This window comes from Mixophyes fleayi, chromosome 5, assembly GCF_038048845.1.
Source record: "Mixophyes fleayi isolate aMixFle1 chromosome 5, aMixFle1.hap1, whole genome shotgun sequence".
In the NCBI taxonomy this organism is placed as follows: Eukaryota; Metazoa; Chordata; class Amphibia; order Anura; family Limnodynastidae; genus Mixophyes; species Mixophyes fleayi.
In genome coordinates, this window is record NC_134406.1 from 33,410,468 (window position 1) to 33,437,493 (window position 27,026).

At 39.4% G+C, this 27,026-nt stretch overlaps 1 protein-coding gene across 10 annotated transcripts in view; it reads right to left on the reverse strand.

Annotated features, from left to right (window-relative positions):
- ABI1 (abl interactor 1) overlaps positions 1 to 27,026 on the reverse strand; it is a 58,560-nt gene that overhangs the window by 6,669 nt on the left and 24,865 nt on the right. Inside the window, exons 3-10 of one of the 10 annotated variants that reach the window (XM_075211982.1) lie at positions 18,641 to 18,817; positions 9,887 to 9,901; positions 8,873 to 8,973; positions 7,888 to 8,028; positions 7,145 to 7,245; positions 5,994 to 6,062; positions 3,401 to 3,577; positions 1,227 to 1,313 (exon numbers count right to left, since the gene is read on the reverse strand). In XM_075211982.1, coding sequence (XP_075068083.1) covers positions 1,227 to 1,313; positions 3,401 to 3,577; positions 5,994 to 6,062; positions 7,145 to 7,245; positions 7,888 to 8,028; positions 8,873 to 8,973; positions 9,887 to 9,901; positions 18,641 to 18,817 — 868 coding nt within the window. The remainder of the gene's footprint in view (positions 1 to 1,226; positions 1,314 to 3,400; positions 3,578 to 5,993; positions 6,063 to 7,144; positions 7,246 to 7,887; positions 8,029 to 8,872; positions 8,974 to 9,886; positions 9,902 to 18,640; positions 18,818 to 27,026) is intronic. The other 9 variants (XM_075211986.1, XM_075211983.1, XM_075211984.1 and 6 more) reach the window with 9 other exon arrangements.

The following is a 27,026-nucleotide window of genomic DNA, read 5'->3' on the forward strand; positions in this document are numbered from 1 at the left end:
TGATTTTATTATACATGACTGGGCATAGATATTGTCCTAATATACAATAGAGGAAAGCGCTGTGATCCTGCTATCGGGATCTAGGGTTAAAGTTTATTCACATACGGGGTATACATGCTATTGATTCTCAAATGGAGTATAATGTACGGAACCTTTTAGCCATCTATTGGACGTCTATAATGCTATTTAATAGCTCATAGCAACTTAATTGTGCAAATTAGGCAGCTTACACAGACAGCAAACCGAATATCTGAGTGGTAATGTAACTAAATATTTATTAGAACAGAAGGTAATTACAAGCTCTTAGCTAGTACTTTACAGACAGCAGCTTTTCACAGAACCAGAAAGGAGCTACGGTCAACCTTAGTAATGGTGGGTAGATACAACGCTTCTGGGCCAATAATGGAACCTACCATTTTAAGAACAGATGCCAAGACATACTGTACATCCAACTTGCAGACAGCTGTCCTATTAGTGCAGGAAATGGACCAATGCCTTCTGCTGTATTAATATTAACATTTTAACGGCTAGGACACTAAAAACCTACACACACTGAAGGCAGCCATTTTGTAGACGGTAACCGTAATGCTGCCCACAAGTTCACTAGGAATCAGGGACATCACAAAGGCAAACCAATGATGTCACTGTCTTCACGAATTGAGCAATTTAATTTGGAGTACTGGTTAAGCACACAAGATGGCTGTCGCAACGAGTGCACTTGGAGTTCCTTTGGCCCACCAGAGGCTTTAGGAGATCTCCACAACTACAACAAACTATATTTACGTACTCATGGCTAGATTTGCTATGGAATACAGACAGTATGAGCAATTTACAAGATCTTGTTAAATAAAGGGGATATTGTTTAAAAACAGCTGCAATATGTGACAGAAGTTGTAATTATTGCTCCAGCATTCTGTACTGTAATAAATTAAACTAAACCTGCAAAAATAAATTTAGCAAATAAATATCCATCCTCAAAGTTATGCTAGGAATAAACCAAATATACATTGTGGAACTCTACGGTAAACCGGATTAACTGGGGATCTTTTAAAATTATTTCAATGAAACATACATAGGCCAGGTACCATGCAGTCTTGATACCCATGTATGAAAGAAGTGCCCAGTACAACGCCCCGCTGAATAGCAGAAGCACTATCAGCAGCCATCTTGCTAGCCATGCAGATAGTAAGGCTCGGTGCTTCTTAGCAGTGAGTGGTAGGACTTACTGTTTTCTTGCACCCTGGCCACGAAGCCTGTGAGAGGAATCTGTGGAGTCAATTGAGGCATTGGGGGAGGGGGAGAAGCGATAGAAACTGGAAGCAGCGACACCACAGTGGAGACGTAAAACAGGTAAGGAAAGAAAAGACAAACAGGCAGCAGTCAGTAACGAGGACCAGAAGCAGTAACATAATTACAGAATAAAACACATTGATGCAAATTTTAAGTAAAGCCCTCAAATTAAAGTCCCAATTCTCAATGCTTTCAATTTATTCAATTTTGATCGATGAAACCTGGCAGCGTTTTAAAGGAAGAACGCCAGGGAAACAGGTTATGATTAGGAAAAATTATTAGGAAATATACCAGTAATTATTTAAATAATGTGACTCTTTAAAAAACAGATGTGTTTTTTTTCCCCCCAGACACTTGGAAGGTTGGAGTCATTTTCCTTTGCACTTCCAAGTTTGGCAACACCCCGTTCTGACAGGATCAATTCTGAGCTTTCCTCAAACTCAAGTTCTCTCATTAAGTGTTCTTTGATGGTGTACAGCAGCATCTTACCTCAGCAGATGTCACTATTACTACTGCACTGGAGGCTATAACAATGTAATGCAACCAATATAATGTCAAATAATTCTGTAACTGCAATGGAAATGCTCTTATCAACAGCAGGAAGAACAGAAAACTCTCGATAGATAGAACTTTTTTTGTGCTTATGGAAGAGTAAATTTTGGAATGTAATTGGAGCCTCTACCAAAGTAACAATCAGGAATGTCCATCATCCTCTAAATAGAAGAAATAGTATATGGAGAGTTAGTAAAACTATGGTGAAGGGCTTAATAATACTGGTATGCCATCCATTGCAAAATCAAACAGAATGTATGGTATGAATGTTTGCCAAACTCTGACCTGCCCCCCCCCCCCCCTCCAAGTCACATGATCGGACGTCTACCAGCGTATAGTAGTTTTGGATGGCAACTGATGACAATCTACTACTTTACCCCCTTTACTATTTTAAAACCAACTCTCTAAACTACTATAAAACGTGTTCAAACAGATGCACGATTAATTTAAGACACACTTATGACATTATTCCTAGCAAGTGAACAGACCACAAAACAAAAAGATGACATTTTACATTAGACAAATACACAAACACTGCAAATAGTATTACGACGAGGGGAGGAACTAAACATGTTGGTGAACAAACTAAAACCCACAACAATCAGCGTAAACATTTCATTTAGTTAGGTAACCAGAGTCTTATCTAAGGAACAGCTCTATGCAGAAATAAAATACTGTAATACCCCACTTTCACCCAATTACAAGGATCCAGGTCCCTCACTATCTGTGAGATACTCTCAACGGTTAGTTTTCCTGTAAGAGGAAGCATGAAAAGTTTGAGATTTAAACTCTTTGATGGAGCCAGCATTACCCCGATCGCTGATTGGATGGATGGGCAGCTGTCAAATCTGCCCTCTCAACATGTACCCGATACTTCAAACTTCTCCTACATCCTCCAGCAGGAGAACTGTAGACAGGGCAGACACTGAGCAGGAAGTAGGGAGGACAAGACCCCTGTGGTCTTGTTAATTGGGGAAAAGGGATTATTCTGCCATTTTATATTTGAATAGAACTCTTCTTTAAATACTCTGGAATAAAATCAATTTATAAAACTAATTATATATATATCTCTATCTCTATCTCTATATATATATCTATATCTCTATCTAATGACCAACAAAATAGTTACCTATGTCTATTTTTTAAAAATGACAAATTCATACTACATTACATTTTCACTAATGCCCTGGGGAAAAAAAACAAAACAAAAAAGTATAGAAAACAACGCAGCACATGTGCATTATTAAAAGTATCAGCGGAGGTGGCTGTCCTGTGGGCTGAACCAATATCCGTAAGAATGCTGCCTATCAGTTAATCACAGCGCCTCGTGCCTCTCTCAGGTCATTAGTTCCTTTCGAAATGAGCAAATGGGGATATTCTCCTGGATATTGGTTCAGCGCAACAAAATGCCTCTACTACGTGCAGAGAATGGGTAAACTGTAAATGAATACCAATAAATGATTACAAGGAATGAAATCACATGCTGGGGAGTTTATGGCTGTGCAGAAGGGTTGTGTGATGAATCCAGTAGCGTGTGAGGAGAGAAGCAGAAGCTTACTTGAGTTTTGGGAGTACAGAGGCCCGCCATTGATATGAGGTTGACCAGAAAACTGGGAGGTCACAGAAGGGGTCCGTCTGTATCCAGTAGAAGAAGCAGTGGACGTGGTAGAGTTGTGCCGAGAGATCTGCCTCGTCATTGAGCCAAACTGGGAACCAGGGGCCGAGCCACCGCCAACTGCAAAGAGTTAGCCGAGAAGAACCGCGCAAAGCACTTTATTATTTGTTATGCGGTGTAAAGAAAACAAAGCAAAGCCTCAAAATGGCACCACAAATAATTGCATGGTCAAATGGCAGCAAAATATGTTGTAGAGCAGGCCTGTCCAACCTGCGGCCCTCCAGATGTTGTGAAACTACAAATCCCAGCATGCCCTTCCAGCTATCAACAGGTTGTCTACTGGCAAAGCATGCTGGGGCTTGTAGTTTCACAACACCTGGAGGGCCGCAGGTTGGACAGGCCTGTTGTAGAGGATACAAATGCTCTATTGTCTGGCAGTTCTGCCCTCTATGATGTCACCTTCCTGACATCATATGCACGTAAACTGCTCTCCAATACGTAAAAGCTGCGCATAGGTAAAGTCTGAGCAACGAAGGTCACAGGATCACCAGCTTTGCGAGAAACCACATATATTACAATGTAAACTTGTATTAAACTTGCACTTGGGCACCAGGTTTTGAGGTTGCTCAAGCATGCAACAATTAGTTCGTATTGCCATGTACATACAAGGTATTACACAATCAGAATGATCACCAAAGTACAACCAGTTCCTAAGCACTTTAGAAATAAGTTCACGATTGACCTGATTTAATTGCTCAATATCAGAATATTGCAATGGTGCACATCACCATGTATAGAGGAAGCCAAACGGAAATAAATCTGATTATTTGTGTTTTAGGCTTAGTTTCCATGTAATTGTTGTAAAAACACATAAATAGACTCTGGTTTCTGTTCTTAAGTAATCATTCTCTTTATTGTCCATCATCTTTTGCAGCTAAAAATACAAACAGGTCACAGCATCTAATCCATCACCAGAAAATTAGGACATTTGGAATTAGCAGTTAGACTCATGCAGATTACATTACTTTGTTGTTTGATGAATGAAAACTTCTTGTACACTTTCCTTCTTATCAGGGTTATTTCACGTTGCAGAAATGCTACACCATAGGATATGAAATCCAATTTCACACGCCAAGAGTTGCAACAAACAACTACATGGAATTCTGTAATAATCTGGTCTGACAATCTAATTTGCTGGAGATGTTCTGATGTAGAACACATCCCATAACTGGTAAACGTTGTCGTTTATTAACAACGGTCAATTTTAAACGCAACGGCTGATGGCAAGGAAAGTCCGCAAGAGGTTTGGCAAAGCCTCTAAAGTGAAATGTGACATAAGATGTCCTTGTCAGATCATCTTAAAAGGCGACAGAGCCAGGCAAACGGAATACATGAAGTGGTATTCTATCTGAAAGTACGACTTTTATAAAAACCATCAATGCCTTCATGTACGGTCCTGCTAATAATTCTGCATTCGCCTTTCCACTACAAAGACTCTTTAGTGTCAGAACCCATGGGGTAAAATGTACTAACAAAATTCATACCAGGAATTAAAGCATAAAGTAGCATAAAATAGGTGTAAAAGGGTAGGTGTCTAGGTTTCCTTTTCAGAAACTATTTATTGTACTTTTAATTACAGAGCAGAATATGTCCTGTACCTCTTATTATACTTAACAATGGTATAAAAAAAACAAAAAACAAAAACAAAACACGACATTGTATATTCGGGACAATAGGCTGTCAAGGAAACGGCTATTCAGAGCAGTGGATTTATTGTATATCTCAAGCTGAAGTGATTACGCCACTACTGTCCGATTGTCTTACTGACTAATCTATGAATATACTACAACAAAGGATTACTAATGCACTTCATTATTACAGCGTTTATGAAAATATCAGTTGTCGGCCTCTGTTAGGCTTTTCATTTTACGGACAATAAAATTCTTATCACGTGAAATGTAAACGTCGGACACTAAACTGAATTTAAAGGATCCTAGTAAATGCTGCACACTCAACATGAAAAAAAAATAAGCCAAGACCAGACTTAATCTCAGGAGCCAGGGAACCCAAACCAATAGGCTGCTCTGATGTATTTGTCAAGTAGATTAAATAAAAGTTGACAAACAAAACCCACAAATGCACTAAAACTATACATCTAAAACACAAAGTAAAAAAGTTTGAATCGGCATGAGGTCGTCCTCTCATGGGCGTGCAACGATTTAATGAGCAATGCATCAAACACAGAAGGAGGAATACGGCCACATGTGGCTGGAGCCTGTCTTAATTACATATAGGAAAAAAAAAAAAAACAATGGTTCTCATCTTTGGCCAAACACACACAAAATTAAAAATTGAATTCACTTCAGAGGCTTTAACACCAGATGACATTACATGGATTAGAGATATGATAAGTTGTGTGAGATTCACCTATGGACCATTAACACCAGGACATGGAATCTACAATCATTTGTACACCTTGAAACCACCATGGATTAATGTAGAAAGGCACCCATACTCCGTGTTGTAGAAGTCTCACCTGGAGGTGGGGGTTGAGGTGGTGGCGGAGGAGGTGGTGGTGGTGAAGGTGTGGGACCACCAGAGAGACCTGGGGGAGTTTGGGTAGTGAAATAATGTGTATTGTCAGAACACACAGAGGTTGTAAAGTGATGCTTTGAAGACTCAACACACGATATTCAATGGTCTATTTAAAGATACATTAAACGTTATAACATAGCAACTTACAAGCCTTTCTGCCCCGTGTAAGGATAAAATATACAGCTATCGGTAAAGCACATATATAGTCGAACAATTAAAGGGTTACTTTAGAGCTGTATGAGCACCTTGTGTGCCGCCGCTTTGACATACCTACTACCGGGAATTTTGGTGTAAGGCCGACATCGCTGTCATAATGCCAGCTTGGTATAGAAGCTTAGGGGAGGTCGGCTGTTAACTCAACAGCAGGCCCCATCAGTGAATCAAATACAGTAATATGTGACAGGAAGCAGTTGGACAGCATTTAACCAGGTGTTGGGAGACAGCTGCCCTACAACACCTAATAACAGCGATGTTTGTACTGAAAGTTCCACCAGGGGATGTACAAGGGCCTTACATGTGGCCCTATATGCCCTGTGTTAGGTCAATTCCGGACCAGTGTGCGCCCCATAGATTATCAATGATTCCAATAGTAAAACATGTGGTCTATTCACATGTGAGCATAAGTTAAGCATGGACCAATATATGTGCACCCTTTAGTCCATGACAAGTTTTGCCAATACGCATGTCAACAGACTGTGCAATTTACAAATATATATATATATATATATATAATTCTATTTTACATACATTCTAACACAAACAATCCCGATTTGTACTGTATTGCATTTCTCAGCTAACTGTCCAAGGTTCAAGTTTCTGATCCCTGTGCCAACACATACATTTACAAACTATATTTTACTAGTGTAGAAGACTTGGACACCATTATGGATGAACTGCTGAAGATCACAGTATTCAGCAGAACACAGGATCCCGATGATTAAAGGGTTTATTTTTCACTGGCAATGACTTCTATGCTGTTTGTGTAGTGTAATAAGCCCAATTCCTGAATACCGCACGGATGAGGCAATATAATGCCCCTCGGATGTGTATCGTTCTGGCAGAGTAAGGCAACAAGAGAAGTACAAGTCCTACCTGGTCCAACAGTCGGTGGAGAAGGTGTAGGAACAGCTATAGGAATGCCAATGCTGCTGCTGCCACTGTTTTCTCGACTACTGCTTCCTCCACTGCTGCCGCTGTTAACACAACATGACAAATGACGCTCCATTTAAATGCAGACATTTTCCCCCGGTCACATAAATAATAAATAAACCTAATTCAGACACGCTGCAGTGGTTTTCTCCATTTATATGGTCACAGACCTCCTTGGTGATTTCTTTAGCTTTTTATAAAACAAAATAATACAAAACAAACAATGCAAATACAAACAGAGAATACAAAAGAGTACAAGAAGATCGCAGGTTAGCAATGATATACCAAACCTCACAGAATTATTCAGTACCGTCACCTCCATTGAGGACCTGGAGACAGCCCCAAGTATCCTCGGCAAAGGGTCTGAATAATTTTAGTGGGAAGGGACCCCTAAATGAGGACGGATGGTTGAGACTTTCCCTCATATACCAGGGGCCCATATTGCTTGGTATTTCTAATATGCTCATATGTTACAGCAGGTGGCATATCCCATATCAACATATATTAAATGTATGTCAGCAGCAGTTATTTTGCATTTCTGAACTATATAAAGCAATGTTTTAGAGACACCCTCCTGTTGTTAATTAGCATGTAAACTATTCATGATTGTTACCGGTCTGCTATGGTACAGATCTAGCATTGAGAATACCCAGCAGGCCGCTCTATGCACTTGTCATCCCCGATACCTGTGTGTTCTTGGCCTCTGGTTTAGAGATGCAGTCCTGCCAGGGCTGTGCTGACTTCCAAGCCTAGCTGGACTGGTCATGTAGTCATTGGGAACCGTTGGAGGTTTGACAGGCTCCAGGGTTTTGTAGGGGGTATTTCGTCTGCCAAAAGGAAAGCAAAATAAAATCGTAAATTCCTCGCAGAATAGGGTAATACACGGTTCCAAATGACAGCTGTCACGATCAACGGGCCTGAAGTCCATATAAGATTAAAAAAAAACTACACTGCTGTAAATGACAAGACATTGCGTGAATTTAACATTATGCATGAAATAAAATTACAGGAGGTAAAAGGACTTTGTATACAAAAAAAAAACATGAGTTGCTAGACAAATAGCACAGCGAGACCATTTTATGCTGCTCAACGGGACAGCAATTATATATATATATATAGATATATGCGCCTTCTTTCTCTGATGGTGTGCTCCGTGCCATCCCGTATATCATCCCTGAGCATGTAAGCAGAATGGGCGGCACATAGTACAAATCTAAGGCTGTCTATGTTATTCACCCGGTGAGATTCTCATGTTGTGTTCTATTCGGGTGCTCAAATAGAGAAAACTATTCAGTGGATATGTCTATATTTCTCTGTATGCTTGTGCATATAGCGCACAAATAATGTACAGCTTTATTTTTACACTGCACTTTAGAGTTGAGCTAGGACACTCCATTATTAGATTGGCTCTCCCTGCAGTGAAACACTGTCTTGGCAAGGTGCAAAATTACACCTTTTACAAATGGATTCCCTCAGTGTGTGTGTGCAGAAATTTCAAACCAATAATTTAAATAAATGTAAATTAAGCACAATGTATTGCCTACCACGAGTCATAGGTTGGGATACAAGTACTATAGTACAACAGAATGCTCATTTCCCTCCTCGTAGTAATAGAGTTGACTACATGCACTAGTGATATCTGCAACAAAATCAAACCTCTCTAGCTCTTACCCCAAGGTTCCCCGGCCTGGCATTGGCGGACTGGGCGGCTTCTGCGTAGGAGGATTTGTCCTAGTCAAAGTGCCGGTTCTTGCGGCTTGGTTCCCACCATGCTGGACAAGAAAAGTGAGAGTGTTAATGTTTATTTGCTGCTTTGACAAAAAAAGGCTTCTAAGCCATTTAATGAAGACAAAAAATGATCTATTTCTATTATTCATATTATACATATATAAGGATTCCCAGACACAGCTTGAGGAATGGATCACAGGATCAGATCAGATATAATCCTGCATATAAAGAGTCTGCATTCCAGGGGTTTCTCTCGAAAATGTCTAACGAGATTAAAATCAAATAATCTTTATAGCTTGTTCTAACTAGCATGTACAGAATAAAATAAAACAAAAACATAAATGGCTAACAACTTTGTCTGTTCCCCACCTCCCTGGCCCCCAATTAACGGGAGCAGCATCATTAATGAAAAATACAACATTTCTAGCAAGTGGTGCCGTAGCCTCTTCCAGCCTGCAGGGGGAGATCTTACATGGAAGACCGTCACAGACGTCTACATTGAAATAAAGATTATTACGCCACCTGCGGGCTGTGCAAGGAAACTTTGTCATTAAAACGGATATTTTTATTAAAGCACCAAGATCACATTTAAAAAAAAAAAAAAAAAGATTTATGGATGGATCTGTCACTAGGGGAATGACACAGTTGTGTAAAGAGACTCTTGTGAAATACACAAAATATGAAACCATCCAACTTGTCTGGGAAGCCTTCCATAAAAATGCAGATGAAGAAAGCAAGGCATCTATAAAATGAGGAAAGCACTATGATTAAGTTTAGGGAAATGAATGTCGGTACTACAGCCATGATGCAGATACATACAGAACAAATATAACTACATATCCAGAGGGACAGGTGGAAAATAGACAGGAGGATAGGGATGCAAGTTGTAATGGACTGATAGCTCTGCAGCCTCGGTTATTGGAAATTTGGGATGAAATGAGAAAGAGCTTTGCTTACCTTGGCCTTTAGCCACTTAATGATGGCAAAGGGAGAAATAGAAAAGTAAAGATTAATGGATCATCACAATGAGAGATCATTAGACATACATGGAAAGCTTTCCCACATGGGACAGAATTCATTACAGTACAACACTACCCTACTATTCAAAACCAACCCACACAGACGGCGGTGACTAGACCAATATTAAAATGTATTCATTGCCTGCACACAGTGGTGGCAGCCGCCTTTGTGCACTGATCCAATAAATATTCACAATACGCCTCAGTAACGTTAGACTCCAAATCTCATGAATCTATTGATTCAGACACAAAATGGCTGCCTTAGTCACCCATCTTGTGGCTGAACAAATACTGGGGTATGATAACTCAGTTATTTTTATAGGCCGGATTCCCATGAACCTTTGATCCACTGTGTGTAAGCAACAGGACACCATTCACTTCAAAGTCATATGGTCTTCAATTAGGAAATATTTTTGCGACATGCCAAGCAGTAACGAGATGAGATGCATTTGGCAAAACTTACGAGCCAGTCAGAGAAAGTCTATAGAAAGCACCCTGATGGGTTATTATTAGGTCACAGAGTAGATTTAACAATCTATGTGGCTTGTGATTTAACCAGCCCCTGGTGAGACATTAATGTTTGTCTGATTATACCAATATCCAGTATTTGGCATCGTTCCTTTTTTGTAAGAAGATTATACTTGAACCCAGCTAACTGGCAAGTTGCAATAGCCATGTTAGTCCCAGATTAAATATAATCCAAAAACTCTGAACAGTAGTAATATTTTAGCTCTACTATATTATTAGGCGATTCAGCTCTGACTTTATCTAACATATAAATCAACAGTGCAGCCTTCTCGTCTGAGCACCTATGAAGGAGACCTACTAAAGAAGAAAACTGTGAACAGAGCTAGTCATGGATTGGTCTGTAGCCTCATACAGACATATGTGTATTGTAACATGCACAACTGTGTAACTGGACCGAAGCTCCCACAGAGTACGTACACACTGGCAAGGTGTATAATGTATGTTAAAATGTATACAAACTGTGCTGTGCTTATGTTTGCATTTGACATACAAGTGTGTTCAATCTGTGTTTTTAAAGATCCTTAACCAGTATCTGTTTGTCTATGTACGGCGTGGAGCAGCAATGGTTCAGGTGTCTCCATGGCGATAGGTGGGTGTATAGTAATCAGCTGTGTGGGGGTCAGCATAACGCGTTTTGCCACAGATAGTGGTCCTTAGTGGGTTTAAACATGTCAAACAAATGTGGGAAGGCATATGTAAAGGATTCTTCAGCTCAATAGGTTTCCATTGAAAACACAATGAGACGTGGTGAACACAAGTTATCAACTGTGTAGTTTCACTTGAAATGGAACATAAAACGCAGCACAGATTAAAACGGACGTACAAAAGTAAACATGTAGTTTCCCTTTTACAGTGACTTCTCCTCACATCTGCTCCTGTGCACTTGGACACTGCTAGAAATGCATCATTTTACCACTAGTGGATACGTAGCCTAATAATATCCTTTGTCAGCTGCAGGCTCTGACAGGCATTGCGGACCGCAGCTTCCTCAAAGAGAGGAGAGAAATGTCAGCTCATGCACAGCCAAGAGGAAGAGGCATGTGAGCATCAGAGGGGCACAGCAGGGAAAGACAAAAAAGCATTTGTACTAAGCCCTTAAAATACCAGACTATGGTTCTTTGAATGCTCACTTGCTCAGCACGAAAAGGGGAACTATCGCCATGTCCATCTATGGATACATTTTGAGGTTTGGTCCCTGTCCAACATATTTATTTCAATTATAGCAGAGAGTGTGTGTGTGTGTGTGTGTGTGTGTGTGTGTGTGTGTGTGTGTGTGTGTGTGTGTGTGTGTGTGTGTGTGTGTGTTCCAAAACTTAGTGAGTGTGTGCGTGAGGGTGATTTAGGAGAACTACTTCACAGGTAACTGTTGAAAAACAGGTGCTGCCCAAAAGGAACCAGATTCAAACTCATTTTTTAGTACAATATATAAAATAAAAGCAAATGTCTGATCACATACACTGGATAAGATAACACAGTTTTCTTCCAAATTACCTGAAGACCAGTTTCAATAAACGTGCGTGGTGAATGTTTTCTTAAGTAACTCACATTATCTTAACTTGCAGTAAAATATAATTTTTGATAAAGCCTATGTATCTGTACCCCACTGGGCCACCCTCCTGTTTCTTCTCTTTGTATTGCACCCATAATATAAATATAATATATATGAGATGGCAGGCTGGGGTCATGGAAGGAGGGCGGGGGGGCCTGGAAGTTTCCAAACCAATGCAGTTCAAAAACTCAGAAATGTAGGTTTGGACAATGTAACAAGCTTGTGTTTTTGTTTTATGTCAATTATTTTAGAACTATGGACCAGCTCCATTTTCTATTTACATTATAATTTTCTGACTATTCCTTTACAAGTCTCATACACTTCCATGACCCAAATTTCTAAGTGAAAGAATATGGACATATCCAATAGATGTACGCTCACGCTCAGGGCCTTCTTACCTGTCTGTCTGTCTTACCTAGTATTGTTTTATTACTGTGTTTGTTCCCCAGTGTAAAGTGCCACGGAATATGCTGCCACTATATAAATAAATGTTGATGACTATATGGCTAGATGGTATTCATGGCATTAAGAACTTCATTGTATAGACCATTACAGTGCGTTATTGATTAAGCTAAAGCTTGACCAATAACATAACTAAGATAGAACTATCAAGGAAGGAGAAATCACAAATTATTTGGTGTATGTTCTTCCCTTCCCTAAGATATAACCAGCACCTACAGTGACGCTAGGCATGGGCACTTTCATGGTATGACCAGGACCGCAGTTTTCTTTAAGTCTTTTCCACAGGAAGTACATTAGAAAACCGTCCCCAAAGAATGAAAGTTATATAAAGAATATACAGCCACTGCAGTTCCAGTTTCCTGTGTGTTGAATGATTTATACACCCAGCCACAGCAACGGTCCTAAGAGCGTAGCTTTGGAGCCATAAGCAAAACCACATCTGTTTTACAGAGTGGTTTAGGAGGAGACAAACCACACGGATGTTTCAGGGGTACTGGAAATCTGTTTTATATATTTATATTATGTTCCTTGCAGTATCTTTTTTTATTTCTAGTAGGAACTACATTTCATTTCTGAAACAAACATGTTTCAATTTAGAACAAAAACAAGTCGCACATAGGACAGGCTGGTTATATCCAAGTGGCTATTCTGAAAGCCACGATTGTGAAATAAACATTTCAATCAGGCGACAGCTTATCCATTACGAAGAGGTGCCCCCATTGTAGGCTACACAAACACTCCAAAAGATCAGGTGCCAGCAATAAATAATCAATGCGACTGATGGGTCCATCCAGCAATTGCTCAACATATAGCTCAAGATGAATTCAATTCTTCTTTAGGAATGTACAAAGAGTTAATCTGTGATGTTTTTGTCCTTCGACATAGAGATAAAAGTACAAAAAAAAAAAAAAATGGACAAATCTAGACTGATAATTCTTATGATATACACTGCTGCTGTTACATTGTTATGTACAGAGTACACACAAGACTTTCTTCCTCTTAGTACTGCTACACCAGCAGGAAAGCACTTTGACGTGTTTAACAATACCCATATTATGTGTGAAGATTTTAACTTTCATATATTTTATTTAATTTTGCCTGGGGTGATGAAGGATCAAGGATTCCATGGAGGGATTGGGAAGCAAAAAAGTTTGAAGATCCCTGGTCTACACATAATTCAGTCAGCAATTTTATAGACTGGGCTGGTGTAAATGAGAACACAGCTATCGGATTCGCTAGGAATGAGCAAAATCTCTTAGTGCAATGCACGTCTGGTCCCAAATTCAGCACACTTAAGAGTCGTCTGATCGATTCTGGTAATGCCCGAGAAGTTAGTTGGCCATTGTTAAACCTTCATTCACGTTTAGCAGACATGGCCCCATATGATCCTTACGTTTGACACGGATATGTACAGTATAGCCACCCATTTAAACATAGGTCCAAATTATAAATGGAAAGACGACCTATTGCTCTGGCCTGTATGTGCCTACAAGTCTGTAATTTTATTAAGAGTGAGTGACGGGCATGAAGGTATTTACCTTGTGAACGGATCGGCTGCATTCTGAAGAATAGTTCTGCCCACAAAATAAATAACTACTGCACTGTGAGTACACAGAGTACATTAAGGCATCTAACAAGAAAAAAAGGGATGTATTTTTTATTTTTTTTTGCTAAATATCAATATTGGTCTTTGGAACACAGACATCTAATGTTTGCTGTGGATACAAAAGCAAATAAAAAAATGTAGCCAAGAAATCAAGCAGAGAAAAATGCATCATTCAGCCTTGTGACTCGAGTTACAAGTTCAAAAGAAAAAAGTGTAAACTATAAAAAAAATAATATTTATGTCCTTACAAAGTGATGCTCAAAGAACGTAAAACATGATCTCATTGTATTCATCCAGAACAGTCGCAGAGCAACAACTGAAGCAATTATCTTCTTATTAAATACTCATCTGTAGAGAGCATCACAAATGCTCTGGTCAGCGATTAACACCTGCCCTACTACAAGAATAGAATAATTTTTCAGGGGCTGTTAAAGCATCAGAAAACGATTTATATGTAAAAGAAAAAAAAATGCACAAAACATAATTGCATTTAAAAAAAAAAATAAAAAAAATAAATAAAAGATTGTAAAGTCTTTGAAACGAAAGATGTGAGGTGTGTGTACAATTAACACTTCCCCACATTCAGATTTCCAGCATTATGGGAAATACCATGAAACATTCTGCAAACAATTACTACACCAAACAGCGTAAAGGAACACCCCTCACTCTTTAAGCTTCACTTTCTTTACAAAGGCAACACGCAAGCAAAATAACAGGTATCCCTTGTTAGTATAGTAGTAGTTATTCCAGTCTGTGATGCTGGAGACAGGGTTATATTCCCCCAACATCTATGTTGTGAAGGTAGTTTTTTTTTGGTTTTTTTTCTAGAATTCCAAAACAAGGATTAAATAAAAAAAACAAAAAAAAACACACACACCACAAGAAAAAAACCTTCATTACTTATTAAACAACTTTTACAATACTAAATGACCGTTAAACATGTACTTTTTCAGTATATCTATTCAAATAAATAAAAAAAAAATAGACTGGCACAAAATTTGTGACTAAACTCTGTTGAGGATCTTCCACAATAAAAATTGTGAATATAAAAGAAACAGAGTAATAAATGCAAAAATCATATTATGCTTTTATACATATAATATAAGCGTTGACTACTAAATATATAAGAATTAAACTAATTTTTAAAACTATAATATCTCAGAGTCCAAAAATACTTTATACTGTATAAAAAGGTTCCTCTCCAGAGTTCCACTATAAAATTACAGAAAATGAGTCATGTCCATGAATCATGACTATTGCAATACCATAGTTACTGTTCTTTCCTGAATCAGACCCTCACCCCTACAATTTGTTTTGCAGTGTGGCTAGATTTATTTTCCTTGCAAATAATTCCTCCTCTGCTGATTCACGCTGTCAGTCTCTACATTGGCTGCCTGTTTTTACCAAATCCAATATAAAATACTTCTACTAACATACAAGGCCATCAACAAAACAGTACCAACATAGGTCTCTTCACTTGTCTCAAACTCTCTCTCTCTCAACGCGACACCTCCGTTTCCGAGTCTTATCTGCACTCATTACCTGCTCCCATTCCTGGTTACAGGACTTTTTCAGGCTGCATCCAATGTGTGGAAATCCTTCCCTCTCGCAATACGACTTTCCTCTAGTCTTCATACCTTCTAGCATTCTCTGAAAACCCACCTCTTCAGGTAAGCTTATAATATTCCTCAACCACCCTTTTAACCTCCCTAGGTTAACCCATTACAACCCTCTACACAGCTGACAACAACCCTCTGACCCCCTGAGCAACAGTGCTGTGTGATTGGATTACATAGCCCACTAAGCACTTTTTGCCTGGCTGGATAAATATGCAATATGTAGCAATTAACCTCATGTATCTGACTCCCATTGTCTTATAGATTGCAAGTTTGCAAGCAGAGCCCTCTTACCTCCCTGTCTGTATTACCCAGTACTGTTTTATTAGATTTTGACGATGTCATGAGCATGTGGGTTAAGGCATCAAGTTATGAAAGTCTTCCTGCTCCATACATGGTGAGGGTTTCAGCGTTCTTCTATATAAACTGTACTGGCATCATTGCTCTGTTCATTTATATTCAAATTCATTACAAAAGATCATTAAGAATATTAGACCTCATTTTTGCACAACTATCTTCTATTTTTTTTATTGTTTTGTAGATCTTAGATAGAGGCAGCAGGGGATTACTACTATTGTAAGAGCAGCGTTTTGTCTCCCTTATAACAAGTGGGGGATACTTACCAATACAAGCTGCTTCTCTGCTTTATGGTGATGTCTGTAAAGAAAGGGGATTCTAGAATGAGAGGGGGGGGGGGGGGGGGTGATACCAACCAGGCTGGGGGCATTGCTTTATGCTGTTTTAGGCGTGATCATTTGCAGAGCATTTCAAGAAATGATGTAAAGATTAGGCTTCCAGATATACCTAGGATTAGAATATAGCAGAGGAAGACCTTCTATGTTGCCTACTTCAGCCATGTGGGAACTACTCATACACCGAAATACTGTCGAATGAAAATGCACATACATGCAGAATCTTGTAGTCCCACCACATCTTAAGGCTATCTACAGCTGTGTTATACGACAATTTAAATACAAGCCAATGCTCCCAAATCCAGCTGCACATCCTTGTGAACTGGGCGGGGGCCTTGACATAACTCATTGTCGCGCCATTGCTGCGTATGGACCGGATTCATGTCATTGCGAGGTCGGGCTAGGCCTGCTGATGCAAGTCATGTCATTATGGCACAGCCCAGGACGCTGCAATATTTTCTCCTGTTTGTGCTTTAGTACGTTCTACTTTCCCGTCTAGTCTAAACTAAACCTAGGATTGTTTCTTTTGTGTGTTTTGGTTCCTTAATTGCTTGAGCGATCCCCACGCAAGCATTCTAAAATGTCACTGTTCCTGGCTGCTTTAGCAACTTGCAGATCTCAGTCCACATGAGGCATATTGAAATCACCAAGACTAGCTGCTAACCTTGCCGTGACTCAAGCGTAAAGAAAGCTAGAGTGTGGGAGAGAGGCAAAACATCAATCTTTCATCACTTGTTCTAAACTTCATGCAATCTATTTGTGGCACTGAAACTTTGCAAAGAAACACAATATGTGATCTAGGAAATAGCAGAGCACTCAGTGTTGCTAGGAGATATTGCTGTGGAAAAACCTTCAGTGTAGGTGGATCTGAATTGCAAAGCCTTTCCTCAGTATGAGAAGGGTAAGATGGCACTACAATTACATTCAACGAGTCCCAATGATTTATATTCATGTACTGCACTTGAAGACACACAAGAGAAGTATGCTAGCTTGTAAGCGGTGCCCATGCATCCAAGCATGCAGTGCATTCATCCTACTGTAACCTAACACACATGCAAATTAAATGACCTGTCTCCTGTTACAGATAATTCTTCAAAAAATTAAAAAAAAAGCCATTAATGCAAAACTGCTTCAAAATCCCCCTTCCCCAGGAGACAAGGAGTGGGTGGAAAGATAGAGCATTTCATGCTTTGGGTGAAAAAAAATAAAAAAATAAAATAAAAACAAAAACCATCCCTTATTGGTGGAACAAGTAGCACAGGAGGCTGCTACTGTAGTTAATAACAATTTCTGAAATCTGAAACAAATTTAAATACTTTAATAGTAAACATGTAGTACTGTTATTCATTCAATGCACAGCTTAATACGCAGCTTAGAAAAGCTCATCGGTCATGGACCTAATTAGTTCTAAATCTCATTAGGTGGGAGGACTCTGGACTGTGTGTGTAACTTAAAGTCACAGATCTACATTCTGGAGCTTGTTTCACATGTCAGACAAAGTGCTCTGTCTGCACAAAGGTCACTAAGGAGCTATTTACTAAGAAACTGCCAAAGTGTAATCTGCATTATCCCAAAGCAACCAATCAGCCTTCAGCTTTAATCAATGTTAGCACAAAGACTATAGAAGCAAAATGTCTGGTTGCTACAGGTTACTGCACATCTGCACTTTACCAACAACCATTGTGTGTGTCAGTCAATTATATCTTACCGATTCAATGACTCTAGGCGTTTGGCTAAGGCTGCACAAGGTTCAGATATTGTCTTCAATAACACCTATATTTCACGCTAAATGGGAAGAGCTTCCTAGAACAAAAGCCTCATCAGCAGCTGCTTTCTCCACCAATTTCCTGTGCGATACAGCGCACACATCCTCATGAACAGACTACGTCGCCGCAGTTATGAGCAGCATTGCTCTTTACGGAGCCTGTTACATGAGAGACAGCTCTTCAATAGAAGGGACAGGTTCCTGACTGCAGCTGACTGACATTCACGTGTCGGCAATGAAGCACAGGACATTATACACATCTCCATCACCTTGCTTTAGTTTGTTTGCCACAGCTTTGTTTAAAACAGTAACTGTAGACAAACAAATGTTCCCTTTAACTCACAAAAGAAGAAATGTTCACACGGGATCTTATAAAACACATGTTTTCAGCTTTACTATCCCCTTCTATATAACAAAGGACAACATAATATCAGATTGTCGTCTAATTATCTTAGGAATACACAGTTTTCTTACCTTCACTCCATGGCCTACGTCGTCCAGCACTGTGTAGTCTATGGGTTTTCGAATGTACCTGACGGGACGCTCCATGTTAGTTGGAGCTATAATTTTATGGCTCCTTGCAGTGTTCTTGTTGGTAGTTAGGATACCAATCTCTCTGCGAGCCACCTTCTCTTTGTGAATATCCACAGTCTGTAATGAGAACACATTTATGATCAGACTTGTGAGTCCCGTGCTACTGACCAGTTCATGTTACGTTGTTAGATATATAAATATAGATAAGTTAACATGATTTGCATAAAAATGTAAACACAATTTCTTTGTTTCCAATCCAATGCTAAACATTGCACACATCAAACCTGTCTTTTAAGTGCACAAATAATACAAATAGGTGTGTGGGTAAATCTCTGAAAACCTATGAAGTCACACAGACATAAGGAACAATCTAATGAGAAATACCAGGGACAGCGCAGCAAAAGAGGGATATTTTAGGTGTGGTACTTCAAATTACGGGTGGGGAAAAGGCATTATCAAGAAATCCCTGTATAACAGTTCCCATACTGCTCTGAAGTGATGTAAATAAATAATAGTAAAAACTAGAGATGGGCGGGCTCGGTTCCCCGAGATCTGAATCCATCCAAATTTAGCCTATCCGAGTACCAAGCCGAGCACACTCGGTACTCTCCCACCCATTCGGAATCAAAATTGAGGCAAAACGTCATCGTGACGTATTCGTATTTCTGAGCTCGGTTCTCGCGAGATTTGAAAAGCATAAATACCAGCCTCCACAGCAATCCATCGCCATTTGACAGAGGGAGAGAGCAGGGTTAGGTCACAGGCTATATCAGCAGAGGGACAGAGCAATAATCAGACACATTATTGTTTCTATCCTATACAATTCTAATCTTAATACCAATTGTTACAGCAGTAAGAGGATAGAGGAGGGGTTTTTTTCAATTTCTGGCACTCCAAGTGTTTTTGGGGTGTCCCATATTCCCCAGTGTGAAACACTAATTTTTCTGGCTGTCAAAAGTCATATTTGCAGCAGTATTTCTACAATTTTTTGCACTACAAGTGGTTTGGGCTCATTAAAATGGATTCAAAGCAGTCCACATATGAGCAGAATCAGCAACCAGGTTCTGTCACCAGTCCTGATGGTAGTGTTCCCAGTACATCATCTGGGAAAGGCGATGTCAAAAGTACATAGTCTTTTTAAATTGGGAAAAAAAAAACACACACCCAAAAAAAATAAAAAAAATTTTTTTACTGTGTTGAAGCGAAAAAGAAATGTAACTGAGGAAAAGTGCAGATAAAAAAAAAAAAAAAATTGCCCACATGCCATTCTACACACGTAGTGGCAAAGAAAGAATGAGGCCTTCGCCTTTCTCTATTAGTGGAAGATAGAAAATTGTTACTGAGCACTCGAGACCAAGCAAGACCGTGACCAGGGCACTCGTGACCAAGCAAGACCAAGTAATTTGGAGTCTAAAAGTGGTGCACAACTACTGTTACGCGTGAAAGCCGAGCTGCAAGAAAACAGTAAGGTATTATAGGATAATGTAGGCTCTGAATCAGAAAGGACACCAATCCCTGGGGAGAGTCCATCCATCAGTGGTATGTCTAATTGTGAGCATTCTGTTAGTGACAGTGTACCCATAAAGAAGGTTCCTTTCAGCAGTTCTGCTGATGTGTGCCTTAACAGCCCGAGTGTAACCGGTGATACAGTAATTGAGGATGCAACTTTGGAATTAGAAGAGGATGAGGGGGAGATTTGTGTAGGTGACGAGGGCGCTAATGATGATGTTGATGACTATGATGCAGACAGATACCAAATTGCCTTTCTCAATTTCTATTTATATTCTAGACTCTATAATGGCTGAATAGTTTTTTATTTTACTACTAGTGGAGAGGGGGTCTGATGCAGACAGATACCAAACTGCCTTTGTCCATTCATTTTTATTTTCTAATTCTACAGTCTATGCAGGCTGATTTTTTTCTATTTAACTACAAGTGGAGGGTGTAATATACACCCAAAGACGATGGCTACATTGCCAATAATCAAAGATGGAGGGGGAAGACAACCAGGTTTGTCTGTATAATTTGCAGGCAAGTGTTAGAATTAAGGACGGCCTACCAGGGATTAAAGTTTTTTCAAAATTTATTAGCTTTAGAATTACCCCACTTATCCAAGAAACTGGTGGAGCACTGAATTAGGTTATTTTAGACCAAGAAAAATGGTATTTTTTTAAAAAATAGCAAACCAAAACCAAAACACGCAAGGGTGGTTTGGCAAAACCAAAACCAAAACACGACGGTAATCCAGATCCAAAAACAAAACACAGGGGTCAGTAAGCATCTCTACTAAAACTGTGAAATATAATGTCATCACTTCATTGGAAAAAAAAATAAAAAATACCTATTATACAAGGGAATAAGTCAACCCCTAATGTAAACCGTAGGGAGAGTATCTCTATATATTATTTGTTCACACTTCAGGATCTCACAGCCTAGGTTTTTCATTTTGAGAGTCACATTCACTGATCTTCCTCCCCCCAAACTATACATTAATTGTAAACTGTAAAATAAGAAAAATAAAGAAATAAAGATTAAAAAAACCTCAACATTTAATGTGCAATCATAGTATTCTATAGTATTAATGTTAGGGTCCTAACTGGGCCACTCAGGACATTACTTTCTACTTCTTAAACTGCTCCAGAGTCCTGCTCTTGCGATGTGCATTGGGGCATTGTCCTGCTGAAAGGGAACATCAAATCAGGGCCAGACTGGGACTAAGTAGCATACAAAGCAACAGCACAGGGGGCCTAAAATATTTTATTTGCTCAATCCAAGGCCAGTCAGTGGTAGGTACAGAGCGGTTATGACTGTTTTATTAAAACTTGGAGAAAAATAGTATTTATCTTTAAAAAAAAAAATTAGGTTCAACAAACCAAGTTTGGAAGCCCAAGCCAGCACATTAATACTCCTAGGCACAGCCGCCCCTCTGGCAAATGTCTTATTTGTCAGATTGTCAGTCCAGCCAGGAAGGTTTTGGCCACAGTTAGCCTACCCAAAATAGAAAATAGGATGGAAGCAAGGTCAATATAAGCTTACATTTCTAAAATGTTATTCCTCCTCTCATTTACAGATCAGCAATTTTACAGAAAGTGGGGGGGGGAGGGGTTGGGGCAGATCAGCCAACTCACAGTACTAACTTATGTAGCATATTTAGAATGTGAAATTTATTTTAGGCCTTGAGAAAGGATTAGAAGTTTGTGCGTTTGGCAACACAATCTTCCTACACAAATGTAACGGGGGCTACACGTCACTGTTCTTCGTTATTAAAGGGGACACTGCTTTTTCTGCAATGCCACTCGTCTCATTCTGTCGATCCGATTGGCTACAGGATGTTCTATAAATTCCCACATTAAAACAGGGCACAGGGATGAATAGAAGATGAAGAATGATAACAAAAGGTGCTTTGACCCTAACCAAGTGGACTATAATAAATACCACCCCCCCCCCCCCCCCACTCATATAGACCACACATTTCAGATGGTCACTTAGAAGAGAGGTTCAGCCATACAAAATATTTAAAATGATGAACCCCTGCAAGCTATTGGGAGTGAAACCCACATTTGAGAGATACGCTCTCCTAAAACTTCACTTTAAAGATCCATATTTTTACGGTGACTAGGAGACTTTCTCTACTGCAGACCCCTGCCACGGAGTATGGAATAGTCCACTGCAGCAGCCAACCAATCTGCTGTCACTTCTAGACGTTTGTCCAGCAGCTGAGTATGTGGCCAACCGTACTGTCAGCTGGGGAAGGTCACTTGTAAATATTTAGCATGGGTTATAAAAGATGCACTATCGCCCGTGTTCATGCAAATCCACAACTGCACATAAAAACACAGCTACAAACACAAATCACTAAAATTCATACAATATACAGAGGATGGAAGAGGTTATAAATGTAGGATGCATGCATGCACTTCTAGGGGCTTAAGACACACATGTATACACTACAGCAGAAAGGAGGGACAGTTTGGCAGGAAAGAGGAAAATGGGGCAATATCCAAAGGAGGGACTTTTAGTAAATACAGTATTGCATGTTACATGTATAGATTTTCAATTTGCCCAAAAAAAAAAAAAAAAAAAGAAAAACCATGAATGAATGTGAGACTTACTTACTAAAGCTATGATAGCATCAGCTAGACCTCAGAAAGGTCTTTAGAAAATCACATGCACTACTGTGGGCAGGCTAATAGATTCCTATATCCATTTCCTAGTCTGGGCATGTATATTACACGCATACAGGATTCCTCTAGAACTACTGTTTACCACGATTACCACCCAGTTACCAAGCAGAAAATGTATGACCATTAATCAGAGAACACCCTTCCTGACAATGGTGCATATAATGGTAGAGTGATAGTAATAACCAGATACTTGTAACAGTAAAGTGGACCTACAGCAATTACATCAGAAGCACAATTGCAGAAACAGGTAGTCTGCTAAGAGAACTTATTTCAAGAAATGCATTTTTTTTTATTTTTTTTTTAATTAGGCAGGAAGTTATATATGTATTTACTAATGGTTGCAATATTTTGATTTTGTACACAATATAAGGTTTATACACTTCAAATGCAAGCATTTGAATTTACCAAAAAAACAAAATCACACCAACACACTCACTCTTACAAGTGAATTGGAGAGGGGGAGAGGGGGAGAGGGGGAGAGGGGGAGAGGGGGAGAGGGGGAGAGGGGGAGAGGGGGAGAGGGGGAGAGGGGGAGAGGGGGAGAGGGGGAGAGGGGGAGAGGGGGAGAGGGGGAGAGCCCCAGATAAATATTTTTCATCCTATATTTCCCCAACCAGCAAGTAGACAGCTCACTAGCAGAGCATTACATTAGCAGTATAATTCCCACGCCTCTGTTAGTTCCACTTCAGTGGCCCTTGACATAATAATCACATTTAAAGTCATGTAATTGATCTCCTCCATGGCACGCTACCAGCCAGAATTTCCTGCACTAGTTTTTTTCTTTCTTTGAGAACGTGTGGGCTTCCTACTATTAGGTCAGAGCTGATTAGTTCATTTAATTTGACAGACAGGACATAAACAGACACATGATCTCACAGTGCAGCTAACATACTGACTGTGGCACAACATCAACCCCCAACTTCAAGAAGGGATTTTGCAAAAACTATCCAAAGCTTAAAAAAAAAAAAAAAAAAAAAAAAACCACACACAAACACACGTTTAACTACATTCTTCACTACAATGGTGTCAATGCACAATTAGTCTACAATCTAAGTGCATTTATAGCATACACAACATGCATTACCTTAGTTCCCGATACAGTAGCTCATCACTTAGGCCAAGCACACAGTACAACATCCGCACTACACAGAAACATATGTATCTTGCTGAGAGATAGGGGGTTTAGCATGCCTTTTTCAGCCACAAAACTCTGAACTGTATAAACCGTTTCAATCTGCACTGCCCTATCATTTCATATATCTATACATGTGGAAAAATGCATTTAAAAAGACCATCCTTTAGAAAGATATGTCTTTATACCATCAGGAAAAAGTTTATTTGTGTTGTTGTGGGAAACAGCTGTACCTAAGGCACAGGAGCTGGCTGGGATGGGGGACATCTGCCCCCTAGGCCGGTCCCATCTGCTCCACGGGAGGTTTCTGTCCTCCCTGAGCTTGCCTTAGGACTCCTGCATTACGGTTTTACAGGCGTACCGCCCCAGTCAAACTCCCCACCTTGTGCAGGGGCACCTGCATTTTTTCCCACCCCTTTAAAATAGGCTGCTGAGTTTAGTCTTGCTCCCCCTGGCTAAAATTTGCCAGCCCTCCTCTGCTAAGGCAGAGAGCAAAACTAGAAATTCTCAAATTAGTTTGGCAAGTCCTCTCTAAAATTCGCCAGAGTCCCATGAATCTTGGAACCAGGAAAAAAAAAAAAAAAGTTAAAATCCACAAATTAAGAAGAAATCAAATGGCAAAATTTAGGAATGAGTTGCAGGAGGGCAGGTACATAAAAGTACTGGCTTTTGATCGCAGACAACCCCTTTAAAAAGGGGAGATTTCCCACAAAACAAGCGTAGTATTTAAACCTGAAGACTGTGCAACAGCTAAGTAAAAGAACAGAAAAAGACAGAAATAAACCCAAATAAAGGTAAATCCTCCAAGCTCCAGTCATCAAAGGCTTCCTCTACAGTCAGACAGAATGCCAGGACATTCAGAGTGGACAGAACTCTAGGTCTAGCCTATGCCCATATTCATCTGTAGTATGAACAATTAATCAATTATTTATTAAATTCATCATCAACATCAATTTATATAGCACCAGCAAATTCCATAGCACTTTAAATTCCCCCCCCCCCAATTGTATCACTTATCCCTACAAATCCTTCTATTCTACTGTTTGGGGGAAAACACTGGAACCTTGTAAATAATGGCATATTTTTTGATTAATATTGCATAATAAACTTGCAGACTTGGCCCAATATAGAAGAACTGGCAGAGACAAATAAATGTCAATTACAAAATGAAAGAGGAAGACATCTCAGAATTTGTACAGAACAGTGGGAGGTGACTTCATAAGTTTGCAGGTTTGATGAAGTTGATGTATGTTGACATGGGGTGTGGGGATATGATGCTTTGTGTACTGAGCTGTTTAGGATAGCTGATGAAGGAGCAATGGGCAGAGATTAATAATGAATGAATTGCCCTCATGCTTAATAAAGGCTGATAATCAGGGAGCATCCAATTGCTGATAAGTTGGAATAGAAACTGAAATCGGTGAGGTGGGAAGGACTACAGAAAAGGCTCATGAACAAGTTTAAGAGCAGTAGAGATGACTTTTGACATAGTAAGGTTTTGGATATAAAATGAGTATACAGGGTGTATATTTAGGGGAACAATTTCGACAACCATTTCCACTCTGCTAAAGGGCTTTATTTTTGCATTAGAGATCAAGTCTGACCCTTGTCTTTTTAGTGGAATGCATTTTACATGTCCAGGGCAGGTTGACTACAGTGCCATGGGCCTTAAAAAAACCTAACATTACGAATGGTGGAAACGGAAAGATCAACGTCTCTAGAGATTGATTTGAAAGCCTTGAGTTTGCCCATGCAGACTACAATCTTATCTGACCTCCTCAGACAGCTCTCTGGTTGTCTTTCTTGTCTCCATGCTCATTGCAGTACACACAGTGACATAAACCAGCTGGAATAGAGAAAAGGACTTGTTCTCCTGTTCTAAGGAGTGAATTTTATATTTCAGGCACCTGCTAACCACCACAGGCGAGTTCATTTCCAAAGTGAATGAGACACACCTGACTGAAATCTAATTATGTCCGACTACTTTAAATGAGGTGCCAAACATTTTGTCTGGCCCATTTAAGGATTTCTTTATAGAAGAAGCTACACCTTAGTATTATTTTCAGGTTTTTTTTTTTTTATTCCACAGCAGACTAAAGTAATACATACATGGGTGCGAAAATATTTTTCAATTTCAACAATTGTCTAGAACAAAAAGTTGCAATGGTACCAATATTTTGGCCACCACTGTAATAAAAACCCAGGGCCCAATATTCCCTCATTAATAATTTAAATCATAAATGGACATTTCTGCAGTGTTACCTTAACAGTCTGATTCTGGAGAACGGACAAATGTGGATGGGACACAGAGGGCACAAAACCACCGCAGGTGTGAGCCAATCCCCCTGTTTAGAGAGTCTGTCCAGGGAGAGGTACAATATGCATAGAGCTGTGTGTATAACGCATGTTTTTTTCTAAAAGGTTTTAAAAGGGTTTAAACAAAATTCCCATCACAAAAGATCTTGATATTTTTTAAAGCATCCAGGTGGTTTAAGCAACTTAAAATAAAAATATAAAAAATTATGTATGCCAAAATCATTCAAGAATTACAGCTTTAGCCTAAATGTCATACCGGCTGTAATCATTCAGATCACACACAAATGGAAAATGTTACATTACAGTCGAAGATTATGCAAATTCTCTTCACTTTCCAAATCTGAAATTATGCAAAAAAGTCAGCAGGTGCAGTATGGCTCAATAGATATTTATACACATATATATATATAACCTACAGGAACAATGCTGTAAGTAGAGCTTACGAAACATATGTATAGTACTGAAACTATGAGAAGGGAGTGGGGGGTGGGGGTGATTCTTCTGGGTATATTCTAATACTAGAAATGAAAGGATGTTGCACTTAAATTTAATATAGAAAGTCATGTTTGTCTTTTAAGGGGTGATTCCAATGTAATTTAAAGAAAAAAAAGTTTTGCTCAATTTGGCAGATGATGTATATGTGAACACAACTTTGTTTTATCAATTATCTCCCTGCATGTTCTATAAACAAATT